The sequence below is a fragment of the Hypomesus nipponensis genome, chromosome 14, assembly GCF_054491055.1.
Source record: "Hypomesus nipponensis isolate SF chromosome 14, ASM5449105v1, whole genome shotgun sequence".
Lineage (NCBI taxonomy): Eukaryota > Metazoa > Chordata > Actinopteri > Osmeriformes > Osmeridae > Hypomesus > Hypomesus nipponensis.
The window spans coordinates 4,982,978-4,996,054 of NC_140374.1; the positions used below are offsets into that span (position 1 = coordinate 4,982,978).

Consider the following 13,077-nt stretch of genomic DNA (forward strand, 5'->3'; position numbering starts at 1 on the left):
TTTTTACAGAGACCTGTGAACAGACCGTTACAGTTGTCGAGTCTAGTGAAGATAAATGCATGGACATGTTTCTCCAAATCCTTCTGAGACATATGTCCTCTAACCCTTGATACATTCTTCAGGTGATAGTAGGCTGATTTTGTAATTGTCTTGATATGGCTGTTCAGGTTGAGGTCTGAATCCATAATTACACCTAGATTTCTGGCTTGGTTAGTGGTTTTTAACATCAGCGATTGAAGCTGAGAGCTGACTTTCAATCATTCGTCCTTGCTACCAAAAACAATTACTTACTTACTTACGAAAACTGGACTGAAAGACATCAAAACTGTTATTTTTGGCCAAGAAGTTGTTCAGCTGTTGAAAAAACAATTTTTCCATTATTTTACCAAAAAATGGGAGGTTTGATATTGGCCTATAATTTGTTTGATATCGGCCTATAATTTGTCATTATTTCGGGGTCTAAACTCGGTAGGAAGGGACCGGGAAACTCGCTGTTGCCCGTCATGGAGACTGGTTTCCGGTTGGCGACCAGGTCCAGTGTTGGCAGACGGACGACCAGGCAGGTTCTGACAGCTCAAACCCCCCACAGCACAGGGGATGTGTGGAGGGGGGACAGAGAGGGGAGAGCAGGGATTAGATGCCAGGAGCAGCTAACAGTTACAGTCATATTTAGAATGAGATCCCCACCGGTCAAGTGTGGACTAGTGCAGCAATTTAACAGAGCAAAAAGTCAACGTCATCGTTCTCAGCCACTCCCTCTGTTCGCTGATTGGACAGGTAGAAAGTTAACCTGAGACATCTGACCTATGTACCTCATGCCCAGATGCAGTACAAAAGCAAAAGCAAAATTGAGCGGAAGTACGTAGGAGGGCAGAGCCAGGCTGTAGTTCACCAAGCTCCCGATCTCATTCCACATGACTGAATCCATTGAACTCGTTGGTTCATGTCAGTCAGTATGAATTAACATTTAAAAACTAGTGTTGTCAGTTAAACGCGTTATTTACTGCGTTAATGCAAACCCATTTTAACGGCGTCCATTTTTTTTTATCGCAAGATTAACGTTCTTTTTGGCCTAGCAAACTTTGTAGTGTGTTTCACATGCTGTTGCAACAACTACTGATGTTAGAAAAACTACAACACCAAACATAATATTCAAAACATTGTGACATAAATACAAAATTAGTGTACATAATTTAAAAAAAGAATAATTTAGTCCCTAATCAATCTGATTCTACATCGCTTGCAGTAAAGCCGTCAAACTCACTGTCTTCAGAGTCTGAATGGAAAAGAGTTAGTAACTCTTCTGATAATCGTGGCCTCTGTATCATCCTCGTTCTGGTGACTCCAGTTGTGCACATTCACAACTGGAGTCACTTTGGAGTGGTTAGGACAACTGGTACAACCTGGGCCGGCCCAAGCCTTTATTGGGCTTTAAGCTGAATTGATTTGGGGGCCCCTCGGCGTCGCTTTTCGTTGCCGATAAAAAAGAAGAATATATATATTTTTACATAATACATTAAACTGTAATTTCATTTGCTCTTGGGGGCCCTCTGGTAGCCACAGGGGCCCTAAGCAGCCGCTTAGTTCGTTTAAGCCTTGGGTCGGCCCTTGGTACAACTACAGTTTGTCCTCCTGGTGCAGCTGAGGTGCCATAAAGGGCCTTGATGCTGGGGATGTGACATGGAGCAGCCTCTTCAATGGCCCCTATGGCACGATGTGGTGTGGGACGCTAGGGAGCTGAAGAGAAGCTGTCGGTCTCTGTTGCACCTGACCTGCTGTATTCTCTGGCAGCCTGTACTGATGCTACTGTGGTGCTGGTGTGGGGAAGGCTCTTCCGCCTGTGAAAGTGAGGGAGGCAATGCAGTGCCCTGGAGCAGCACAGAGTTCCTGCCTCTTCTGTCTGGTGTTGTGGTACTGGATGAGAGTGGTGTGGTTACCTTCTACCAGCTGGATCTCCATCCCCTGCATGACCTGGGAGTTCCCCAGGACGAGCTGCCTAACTTAATGGTAACCCCTGCTGGTTACATAGCCTAAAGCAGTCAGGCCACTGGGCAGGCGCACTACTCGCACCTAACAAGCAGCAGGTGGTGCTTTCCACGGCAGGTGTTCCCGAGGGCTTGTTTGGTGTTTGAAAATGTCCAGTCAGAAGTCTCTCCTGATGGCGTGCACCCCCTGCTGCTTGTCCCTGGCGTCCAGGCTCTCCCACAGGCCTGTTATCTTGCTGTTTAGTGGATGGAGAGAGGCCTGATGGTGGAGATCCAACACATCCAAGCCCTGCACTGTGGGGTCCAGAGAAGCTCTCATCTTCCTTGTCCTCCACTTCATGCTCTTCAGTTGTGTGAAGTGTTCATTGCAGGCTGTTAAAAACATAATCAAAATTCTGAAACTAGCACGAGCTACAGAAACTACGTTTCACAAGGATCGAACAGGCAGAGACTCCACTTCCTCATTGAACATTTTACCATGGTCAAGTATAGGTTTCCTGTATGCCTAATATGAGGAGGCCATCAATCGAGAGGTATAGCTTTAAATCAAATCCATGATTAATTTACTTTATCGCCTAGGCTTGGCCTACCTAGTGCTATTAGCAGAGCACGTTAGTGAGCTACCTACATGACTAAATTGGGAAATGTACAATGGAAAGATATTTTTTTTTAAGGGTCACATGTTAAATTGAACACGAGAACTGAGAACGCTGTAGGCTACATCAATACAATTAAGTGTAGGCTATTTCAGTCAACCTCGGCATGCACACACAAAGCTGGAGACCCTTTGACTTCAGATCCGGATGAGTCTGAGAGGACGGTCAGAGCCTGTTTTAAACCCCATTGTACCGAATGTGGCTGCAGTTCCACCAGAGTTCCACTGGGGGTGATCGCGAGCGAGTGCATGTTGAATGGGAGTCTATGGAGCTAAACGGCTAAATTTGTCTCTTTCGCCTGATTGTAGTTGAAAAATCTCCGATTTGATTGTAGTTTTTGCATGTTCAACATGGATTATAGGTCGAAAATTGAATGAACGAGTACTTATGTCCTTTTGATTTCTTACATGGTGAGTCGTTGTTGCCCATAACACGCTAGCATTCTGCTACTGAATGCTGATTGGTTAGTAAAGGACTGATAGGACCAGAGCTCCCGCTTGATGGCATCCGAAGCGGAATCAGAATGTCGGAGCATTAGCAACATTAGCAACAACATTGGCAAGCCAAAACTCTTTCAAGCATGTGTATTGACAGGGAGAGCCTAACCTGTCAGCTGTGTTGTCGATTCCCTGAGAGAAAAAAGTAAGTGACCAGAGCTTGCCGTCAAGCAGTAGCTCTGGTCGTTCGATGTGTATGACGTCAATGACATTTTCAAAAGCTTTTTAGAACAGAAAGGCGACTTTCAAAAAATCTAAAACCCGGCAGTGTGTATTTTTTTTGGCCTCCCCTTTCGAATTCAGAATTCAAATTACTGGACAAAAAATGATATCCTGAGAAAAGTGGATTTTGAGGGGTACCGCTCCATAGACCTCCATTCATTCTGCACTCGCTCGTTAGCGCCCTCACATGGATTTTCAACCAGTTCAGAACCCGGAAGTTTCCCGAGAGTGGCAGTTCTCTCTATATTAGACATTCTCTGGGACGGTAAAATAATAGGGTGCCAGGTAACGTATGTGGGACACTTTTTGGTAGAGGCTCCAGTAGACTTACAAAATAATTGTTAACTCGTCCCAGTGGTGTTTCTATAAATCGTTTTAGGTTTAGGAACATTGTTATGTTGGAATGAAATGGGAATACAAAATATTTTAGAAGTTACACACTTTCAAACATAACATGACCCTTTCTCTCACTCAGGCAGCATTTGCAGGTAATGTGGGACAGCTTGTCTGGTAAAGTGGGACAGTCATTGTCTGTCAGCCTAGTCTGCTAATATAATAAAAAATAGTTTATATACAACAATGCTAAGTGCAAGGGTGTAGTTGTGTAGCCTGGCTCTGCCCTCCTACGTACTTCCGCTCAATTAGGATTTTGCTTCTGTACAAATGAAATGTACGAGGGTCAGGTTAGGACCAGGCTAGTAGTTGTGGGTGTTGAGTTATACAATAAAGTATAACTGAGGTAAACCTTACTAATCTGCAGTCTATGTGCTAGCTAGCTAGTCCCGCTGCATTAGCATTTTGTTGGACTAGGGTTAGCTGTCACGCTTACAAGTCTGAAAGCGCTGGTTTGATGACAGTGTAAGTTGTTATTGAGTTGGGAACTTAAGTGCAGTATGATGCATTGGTATTAAACATTTGAGAACTGTCGAATTAACTTACTTTTATAGCATAAACACAGCATTACTAGACCCCACTTTACCTAAAAAATGCTGTCCCACATTACCTCACATGACATGATAAGGTGATGTGGGACAGTCACATAAAATGTTTTTTCTTCTTCTTCTAACTAAGCATTATTTTACACATTTTTGTGTGTTTCAATCAGTGGTTAAACCCCTTCAATATGATGTAATAGTACTCATTGTAATTTCATTTAAATTCCTTTGCCAGACTTGTCATTGAGAAATATGTCATATGCCGCTGAACTTTCGATGCGTTTTTGTCAAATCAGATCACGCCTACTCATCAAAATGCATAACTGTCCCACTTTACCTGATGTCCCACATTACCTGAACTCACCCTATATTATTCTCATCGATGATCGCATTCACCAGGACACAGTGAATCAGCAAAGTAGGCTAACAAAATACGATTCAACTCACCTTGGATAAATTTGGATGGAGAAATACTTAATTTGTTATGCTCGCCGTTATTGTCCATATGTGAAATAAAACAGAAGTCAATGTTTTTATTTCACTTCTTAGGAGTTTTATTTAAACATAACCAGTAGGTGCCACGTAGTCAGGATGGCCGAGCGGTCTAAGGCGCTGCGTTCAGGTCGCAGTCTCCCCTGGAGGCGTGGGTTCGAATCCCACTTCTGACATACTTTATTTTTGGGGGTTTGAGTTACGATGTTGTGCGCGATATTTATTCATAGTACCGTAGAGCTACAGAAACTACGTTTCACAAAGAACGAATTGGCTGAGATATAGAACGCCGTTTTAGTCTAAATACATATAAATGTAAAGACGAATTTTTTTATTTCATGGGACTTTTATTTCTTAATGCCACATTTAAGTATTTATTGAGACTTGTATTTCCTCATGCCACATATATTTCGAACACCACATTTATTTGTGTGCTGTATTTCCAATCCAGCAAGAGGGGCGTGGTTATCTTCAGACCAACGCAGCTGCACAAGATCAAAGGCAGATAGAGACACGAGATTCGAGAAATGATGGAAGACAAGTAGTGTTAGAGATGGCATCCTGTCCTTAGTATATCAAATTAATCAGCATGGCTTGTCAGAGGATATCATTTTGGCACACATTGAAGATGTTGTAGAGGTACTTTTGCGGATAAGTGCACTAGAACATACACATTGATCACGAAGTCTTAAATAGATACTTATCGAGCACCATGTTCGTGTGCACGATGGCAAGTGTAGAAAGCCACCATGGGGCTAATTAACAAATTAAACGATTTGTTTTAGGGTTAAGCGGTTCTTATGATTTTTAAAATGAACATTATCGTGTCACGCTACGTAGTCAGGATGGCCGAGCGGTCTAAGGCGCTGCGTTCAGGTCGCAGTCTCCTCTGGAGGCGTGGGTTCGAATCCCACTTCTGACATACCTTTTGTGAACTCCTACTTTGAGTTACGAAATTGTACAGAATATTTAGACACAAGTCCAGATTCAAAGTACCGTGCCAACCAGCAAACAATTTTACCCGGTGCAACGTATATAGTATTTAGGTCTTTTACCATTCTTACCACATGTAATCAAGATCATTTACTTGAGGATTGGCTACATTGAGTAAATGTCTAAAATATCTTTGGAGCAACATAAGATCTTCTCAAATGCTTGGTGCTCATGTTAACCCTAACCCTAACTGACTCAGACGATTGGACAGAATTAATGTGTAACAGAAACTAAGATCACGAGACATGAAGGGAGGGAGTTGCCATCAATGTGTGTGTGACTGTGTTCGTGTGAGAGAGAGAGAGAAAGAGAAGGGGGGAGGTAGCGTGTAACTGTGTGTGAGAAAGAGAGAGGGAAGGGGGGGGGGTAGTGGGAGGGATAGGGGAACACAGACCGCACCATTAGACACCTGTCAGCACAGGTGGTTACTACAGCAGCCACAATTCCTCGATCTACATTCTAGAACCCATTCACTCTCCAAACTAACTTTCTCTCTGTCTGCCAGATAGCCAAGAACTTCTCAACAGCCCTTCTTACTTGGATGAACTTTTCTGATCAACATTTATTTTATTTCCCCCCCTCTTTTTGAATTGTTGTTATCTGTGGTATTAATCGGCAAGTTTATCAATCTTTAGTGATTGATTATCTGTGAAAAGAGATGGCTGACTTCCCGTCCAAGGTAACCACAGAGACGAGCTCGCCACAACCCAACCAGGGCTTTGCCATCTCTGCCTTCTTGGACCTGGGATTCATCAAAACCATCCCTGCAATACTCATGATGGCTGAAATTGTGAGTTACACTGCATTAAGATTAAATACTTTTCATTCTGTCTCCTCTTGCTTTCAAAGCACTATATGTTCATCTCTTTGTAAAATTCCGGATGTAAATATTTTATTTATCCAGTAAGGTGTTGTTCCTGTGAGAGTTTGTTCACAGAGCTTGAGTAAACTATTGTAATTTAAACAAAGACCTTTACCGTTTCCTTCCTAAAGTGAAAACCTTTCTATTTGAAAATAAGCAGACTGTATTCTTGTCTGAACACGATGTCAGAGTAGATATCAATACAATTGAAAATATGTCCTGTGACGTAATTACCTTACGTAATCATTAACTGCCAATGCCAGGTACACCCATCAATGACTTTATTGTCCCATTTACTCACATTTTTAAGGAGGGTGGAACCAGGGCCAGGAGCCAGATAAGAAGGATCTCCCTGCTAATTATTCAGTCAGTCATCCATCCAACCACATGCTGGTCATGGTTCAGTTAATCAGAAGGGAGAGCTTTGAAAACGCATCCATTTGACTGCCTAAGTAGGCTGATTGCCACCTTGGCATTACAAAGTTGTATTTAGCCTGTGAGAGACATGCTCAAGACTGATATTGGCCCTAAAGAGGAGATCTGTTTGGTTAGGTTTGTTGGAGTGACCAGTATACACATTAAACCAGTCCCTCACATCTGATGTGTCCTTATAAACCTCAAAATGGAACGGTCAGGGATGAATTGGGGCTCTTGACAAGCTGCTTCATTGCCGTTCATTACTCCTGTTTCAGTTATCGGCCTTGACGCACACACACAATTATTGAGGCATGGAATGTACTCAGTCAAACTTTGAACTCTAGAAGTGCTGGAGGAGTGTTAAGTGAAAATGATAAGATTAACCTGACTGAGAGAAACTGGGAACCTCCCATACTTATACATAGTTGTTCCCTCCACCATCCATGGAGGGAACAAGCTATCAGGCAACGCTATGAACCTGCGTAGCATGTGTCTTGGACTTCATGATATTAATCTTGTTGCATAATGAAACAGGTATTTCAGTGTTCTTGGCGCAGAGCCAACTGTGTGTATTCCTTGCACAGTATACATTACAAACGGAAATAAATGAACGTGTTTCTTAATATGGTTATTCCGGCTACAGATAGTAAAGGTTAATAAAAGTTGTTGTTGGTTTTGTATCAAAGTGATGTAGCTTAAGCTAAGCTTCTGCTCTATGAAATACAAATACAGGGCAGTGCTAATGTTTTGTTAGAGGCTGACAGAACTCAAGGTTGTTTTTTTTCAAAACCTCATTCAAGTCATTAGAGAATATGTAGAATATTGTCAGAAAGATGACAAATGTAAAGCTGAGCAATTTATTGTTTGTCCTATTGAGGACCGGCAGCAAAAGACAAAAGTGTGATAACAACTATATAAACTGTGTAAAACTGTAACTTTCTGCAGTTGTAACCTCAGTGAAGTTGTAACCAATCACAGGGTCATATTTTAATGTCTTTGATCTGTTTGAACCCATATGAAGGTGAACCTTTGACCCAGTCACCTGGTGTGTTCATGTTTGTGTGCGTTTATGTGAGTGAAGAAGGGGACCAAGGGGTGGTGAGGAATGAAACTCTACCTCTGAATACATAATGGATCATCCTTTTATGTTGAGAGAGTGGGCAGAGAGAGGGAGAGGCTGAAAGACAGGGGAGGGAAACATGCAATGCTGCCCAGTTTAGCGAACACTTCCAGAGTCTGACCTTTTTATAGACTTGCCCTCTGTTTTCTCACCCCTCTTCCCCCTCTCCTCCTCTCCCCCTCTCCTCCTCTCCCCCTCTCCTCCTCTCCAGGTACTGGGCCTGCTGGTGTGGGCATTGATCGCCAGTACCGCATACCAGCTTGTGTCAGCCTTTGGCTGGGTGATGTTTGTCAGTGTGACCCTCTGGATCCTCACCATTGTCCTCTTTGGCGTGCTGCTCGGTGGCGTACACCACAAACTGACCTCTGTGCCCTGGCCACTTGTGGTGAGTCTCCTGCCCATTGCTACTGGCTACCTGGCTGACTGGTTTATCACCTGTTTTGCATGGCGGATTAAACAGTTTTGCATAGCTAAGTGCTTCGAACACGTCAATTGTATGACATGAACACGCGGTTCCCGGCACTGTTACTGTGTGTTGAAGTGACCATCCCATTCCCTGTCTCCTAGGTGATGGTGTTTAACGGGGTGGCAGCGGTGCTGTACCTGACAGCATTTCTGACTAACGCGGCTGTCATCCATCCCTATCGCTTTATCCATCACTTTTACAACCACACAGCTGCTGCTGCTGTAAGTCTGACACAACCTGATACCTGTTTCACACACACAAACACACACACTCGGATGTTACAGTTACTAGATACTTTTTAAAATTCCCTAACTCTCCCTGGGCAGCTGTGTCTACCAGACTCAACTCATACAAAGAACCAGTATTCAACCTAAGCCCTTTGAGAGTATGTTCTCTGTTTAAGTCTAGGAGATCAGTGGTCAGGAGACCCTGCAGGCTGAAGACATAGTCGTTCGAGTGATAAGAGTAGAGAGACACACACACACACACACACACACTCCTTGTAAATAGTTGCAATGAGACATACAGTCGGATGTGGAAACTAAACAGTGTGTTTTATCTGCTGTTTGACTAAGAGGAGGATCTCGACCATGTGACAGTGACAAATACAGGTACACACACCTTGTGTGCCAGGCCAAAGTCCCTGTATACTGTGCACATGCCCAAACCACTCACACACACACACACACACACTGTATATGTACACACACACACACAATGCCATGACTAGAGTTGTCTAAGCTGTGGGGTGTTTGTCAGTTATTGACATTGGTAGGGTAATAACAGCTACTGTCAACAGTGTGTCTCTGGCCCTGGGAGTCTCAAACCAGTTCAATTGAAATTCCATTTGTCTTGCCCTTTTTTACAGTCAATGTCACAAAGGGCTTTACAGTTGCCCACCGCTCAAAACTGATAACCAAACACCTTATAGATACTTCTTTTTTTATTCCCCTGATCTCCCTGACAAGCTGTCCAGCTGTGTCCACCAGACTCAAGTCCTGTTCAAGGAAGGCCCAGTAGTCAACCTAAACCACCAAAGACTCTGCTAACTGACGTATTTAAGTGTAGTAGATCAGTAGCCAAACCCTGCAGACTAAAGACACAATCGTTCTCTTAGCTATTAGATATATTAGAATATATATTCTACTATCCCTCTCTCTCACATCAAGACACACACACACACACACACGAATAAACCACACTAATGGCCCTTGGGTCAGGTTCCCTTCATGACTATAACATGGATCTTTTCATAAATCTAAATTCACTGAATGCGTGTAGTGAATTCCTACCTCGACCCTAACCCATCTGAGGAGCGCATCTGAGACAACAAACACTATTCATGTGTGCTTACCACTGACTCAGACGAGTCACATGTACTTCCACTCTGTGTGCAGTTCTTCGGCATTGTGGTGACTCTGACATATGGAGCGAGTGCCTTCTTCTCCTACCTGGCGTGGAAGGGGGACGGAGGGAACGCAGCCAGCAACACTGTGCCGGTGTAGGAGCAACCCTCCCCTACAGAGGCCGGACCCTCCTGACCCTCTGGACACACTAAACTCCACTGCACTGCAGTCTTCACTGAAAGACTGGTACACAACAGAAACATTGCCAGCCAGTGGAACTCTGTAAAAATACATAGAAAAATACTTTAAACCTCTCACTGCACAAGACAAGCACCCTCAAGCACTTGTTGTGTGCTGGATGTATACTGTTTACCGTTGACCTATTGGCTACTGTTTTCTCTGTGTATAGGATGATGTATTTGATAAACTGGGGCCTGGGCAGCTTGCTGAGTCTTGACTATGGTTGCTGTGTGCATGACGCCAACAGACGTAAAACTGGCATCCCACGGCAACTATTGCTATGCTGACAGCTGTTAATCATTCGGATACGTTTTCATGTTGGCAGTAGAGCGTTGCACAGAACGGTACTTTTGTTCTATATGGCTGTGGTTATACTGGACGGGAGAGGACTCTGTCACGGGAGCTAGCACGCCGACCTAAAGGTCAGTCAGGGGTGGATAGAGACATCCTGGTGCTCAGAACCATGTTTAAAACCCTGACCCGTGTCCTTTCAAGACCAAACAGGAAATGATGTGTTTATTTATAAAGCAGTAGAGTAATGTGCCACAAATATCAGTTTGAAGACCTATGTAAGTTTGAGTTTAGGAGCTGTTGGTCCCAACTTATCAGTACTTAAATTAAATCAACTAGAATGTGATTTTACAGAACAATTTAATATCTTTATTTGTAAAACATTGATATTTACAGACAGTATGTACAAACCAGTGACATACAGTGCAATAAGTCCTATATTAAAGAAAGGTAAAAAACACTGTTTATGTAGCAATCAATGTTATTAATACACCATGAATAGACAGCCTTCCATTGGCTAGTTGGACAGTGGTTGGACCACTCTAAACGAAGAGAAATTTCAATGAAAGATGCCGGTGCATTTTCACTTAACCAACTACAAACAAACCATCTACCAACAAAACAGTAGAGAAAATTACCTTGACATTTTAATTTTACAAAACAAAGACATTTCAAGTTCTTCAGACACATCAGTTACATTCACAGGCACAAGACTCAAGTTCACGCTTAGTATGTACAGATAGATGTTGTTGTTTTCCCATGGTAAGGATACAGGTGTCTGTATGGCGGAACAAGGCAAGGCTGTCTGCAATGGTAGTCAGCAGATTTGTAGCAGAGACCTAGATGTTCCTCTAGGTGAACTGGTACGTCCTGCAAACACTCCATCCTCTGTTGCCATAAAGTTAATGTATACCTGTATGACGTGTGTGTATGTGTCACTCCAGTCCTGTACTCGTAGTCTTCTTGTTTAACGGTTTGGATGATGCAGAGTTTAGGGACCTCACCACAAGACCTTGGCTAAGGTCCAGCCTGCGGCCCTCACGCTCCTGCACACACACAGTCGTTTTTTAAATGTCTTCATCCGTCAAAGGGCTGTATCATCGGGTGACTACCCTGCTGGAGCCAGGAAAGGGAACTTTCAGACATGGGATGAGTAACTACTCACAGCTCTATAGTCGATGAACATCTCCTTGAAGGCCACAAAGTCGGTGAACGTCAAAAGCATATCGAAGATGTCGTCGGACACTTGATCCTTGTGCTGCCTAGGACGAGAGAGAGAGAGAGAGAGAGAGAGAGAGAGAGAGGGAGGGAGAGGGAGGGAGGGAGGGAGAGAGAGCATAGGAGATGCACATTTGAAAGCAATTGAAAAGGCCTCATGTGACACCTAGGGGCCTTGGATGAAATGACCAGCGGCTGTAATGTTGAAACGCTGCTTACTTCAACAGCACAGTGAAGGAACTCATGCTGAAGCCAGGAATCCTCTGTACCAGCTGTTGCTCTAAGTGCTTCTCCAACAGTTCAATCTGGAAAGGAGATCAAATGTGATACTGTATGTATTGGAGTATGAGAGAGAGAGAAGGGGTGGATGGGTGGTAGATGTCTTACATATTCGTTGAAAATCAGAGTGTAGCTGAGTTTGTTCTCCTCAGAGTCCTCAAACTCCAGGTAGTGTTTCTCCATGAAGTTCTGCTGCAGCTGCTGGAACTCCTCCTCTGAGAGGACAGGAAGGAAAAACAACCGAAAATCCAAAACGAACATTTATCCTCTGACAATAACGTCATTCACGCAAATAATAAAACCTGTGTTTGCACCGTCTGCTTCTTCACCTACCCATAATAATGTCTTCTATGCTTCCAATCACTGCATCGAAGGCTGCTTCGGCGTCTGTCGAGCTGGGAGATGGAGCACTGACATCAGTATTGGGTGGGGGTTATGTTTAAATGATAATATACACACATACGCTTACCTTGAAACTGCAAAGTCCTCCTCCTCCATGTCCACCATTTCAACGATGTTACCAATGTTCTCTCCACCTATTAGACCTAACAACACAGGAATAACAGACAAAAGTCAGAAAACGAGGTCTTGCATTAGCAACAGGTGTCATACATAAAAGCTAACGTTAGCTTACTACTGTCACAGTAATTCTACAGTGGTCTAGCGAACTAGCAAGGAAGTGCAAGGAGAACGAAGTGTTTATCGAGCTACGACGGAACAGTTATAGCTAATTCATTCTTCTGACAAATTGAGGTTGTTTTCCACACATTTAGTACGGATGTTACGATCGTAGATGTCAATAAATATAATATATAATATACACTCACTACGCTCTTTAATATCCATCCTAAGCCGATGAATCCTGCTGACGTTAGGTTTGCTATATAGCTAGCTAGCTAGTAGCTAACGTGCTTGATAAAAACACCGAATCAGTCGCTACCAAGGCAACGAAGAAAACATGTCCTTCTCTACACTCTGTACGGAATGAAAATACATCGCTAAACTAAGGTTCCGGTATGTTGCATAAATAATTATAGTTTTCTGACGCAAATCTTGAT

The 13,077-nt window shown here is 43.3% G+C and overlaps 2 protein-coding genes and 2 non-coding genes across 4 annotated transcripts; 3 read left to right on the forward strand and 1 right to left on the reverse strand.

Annotated features, from left to right (window-relative positions):
* Positions 1–4,880: 4,880 nt before the first annotated feature.
* trnal-cag (transfer RNA leucine (anticodon CAG)) lies at positions 4,881–4,963 on the forward strand. Its single transcript has one exon. It is a non-coding gene; the product is annotated as a tRNA-Leu (tRNA).
* A 663-nt stretch (positions 4,964–5,626) lies between these two features.
* On the forward strand, positions 5,627–5,709 carry trnal-cag (transfer RNA leucine (anticodon CAG)). The gene has a single exon. It is a non-coding gene; the product is annotated as a tRNA-Leu (tRNA).
* Positions 5,710–6,165: 456 nt separating this feature from the next.
* Positions 6,166–10,982, forward strand: pllp (plasmolipin). The gene is made up of 4 exons (XM_084673055.1): positions 6,166–6,570; positions 8,391–8,564; positions 8,747–8,866; positions 10,043–10,982. Exons 1-4 carry the CDS (start codon positions 6,439–6,441, stop codon positions 10,148–10,150), a joined length of 534 nt encoding a protein of 177 aa, XP_084529181.1. The 5' UTR covers positions 6,166–6,438; the 3' UTR covers positions 10,151–10,982.
* On the reverse strand, positions 10,869–13,004 carry arl2bp (ADP-ribosylation factor-like 2 binding protein). The gene is made up of 7 exons (XM_084673054.1): positions 12,847–13,004; positions 12,489–12,564; positions 12,353–12,414; positions 12,128–12,234; positions 11,960–12,045; positions 11,688–11,784; positions 10,869–11,568 (listed from the first exon to the last, which is right to left on the reverse strand). Exons 1-7 carry the CDS (start codon positions 12,863–12,865, stop codon positions 11,458–11,460), a joined length of 558 nt encoding a protein of 185 aa, XP_084529180.1. The 5' UTR covers positions 12,866–13,004; the 3' UTR covers positions 10,869–11,457.
* Positions 13,005–13,077: the final 73 nt, after the last annotated feature.

What these genes read in the sequence shown, in the direction of transcription:
- arl2bp (XM_084673054.1), bottom strand. An exon ending in CTCTGATTTTCAACGAATAT is followed by an intron (nt 12,046 to 12,127) that starts GTAAGACATCTA and finishes TCTCCTTTCCAG; the next exon opens with ATTGAACTGTTGGAGAAGCA. An exon ending in TGTTCATCGACTATAGAGCT is followed by an intron (nt 11,569 to 11,687) that starts GTGAGTAGTTAC and finishes GTGTGTGTGCAG; the next exon opens with GAGCGTGAGGGCCGCAGGCT.
- pllp (XM_084673055.1), top strand. Translation starts at nt 6,439, where the DNA reads ATGGCTGACTTCCCGTCCAAGGTAACCACAGAGACGAGCTCGCCACAA. An exon ending in TACTCATGATGGCTGAAATT is followed by an intron (nt 6,571 to 8,390) that starts GTGAGTTACACT and finishes CCTCCTCTCCAG; the next exon opens with GTACTGGGCCTGCTGGTGTG. An exon ending in ACCACACAGCTGCTGCTGCT is followed by an intron (nt 8,867 to 10,042) that starts GTAAGTCTGACA and finishes CTCTGTGTGCAG; the next exon opens with TTCTTCGGCATTGTGGTGAC.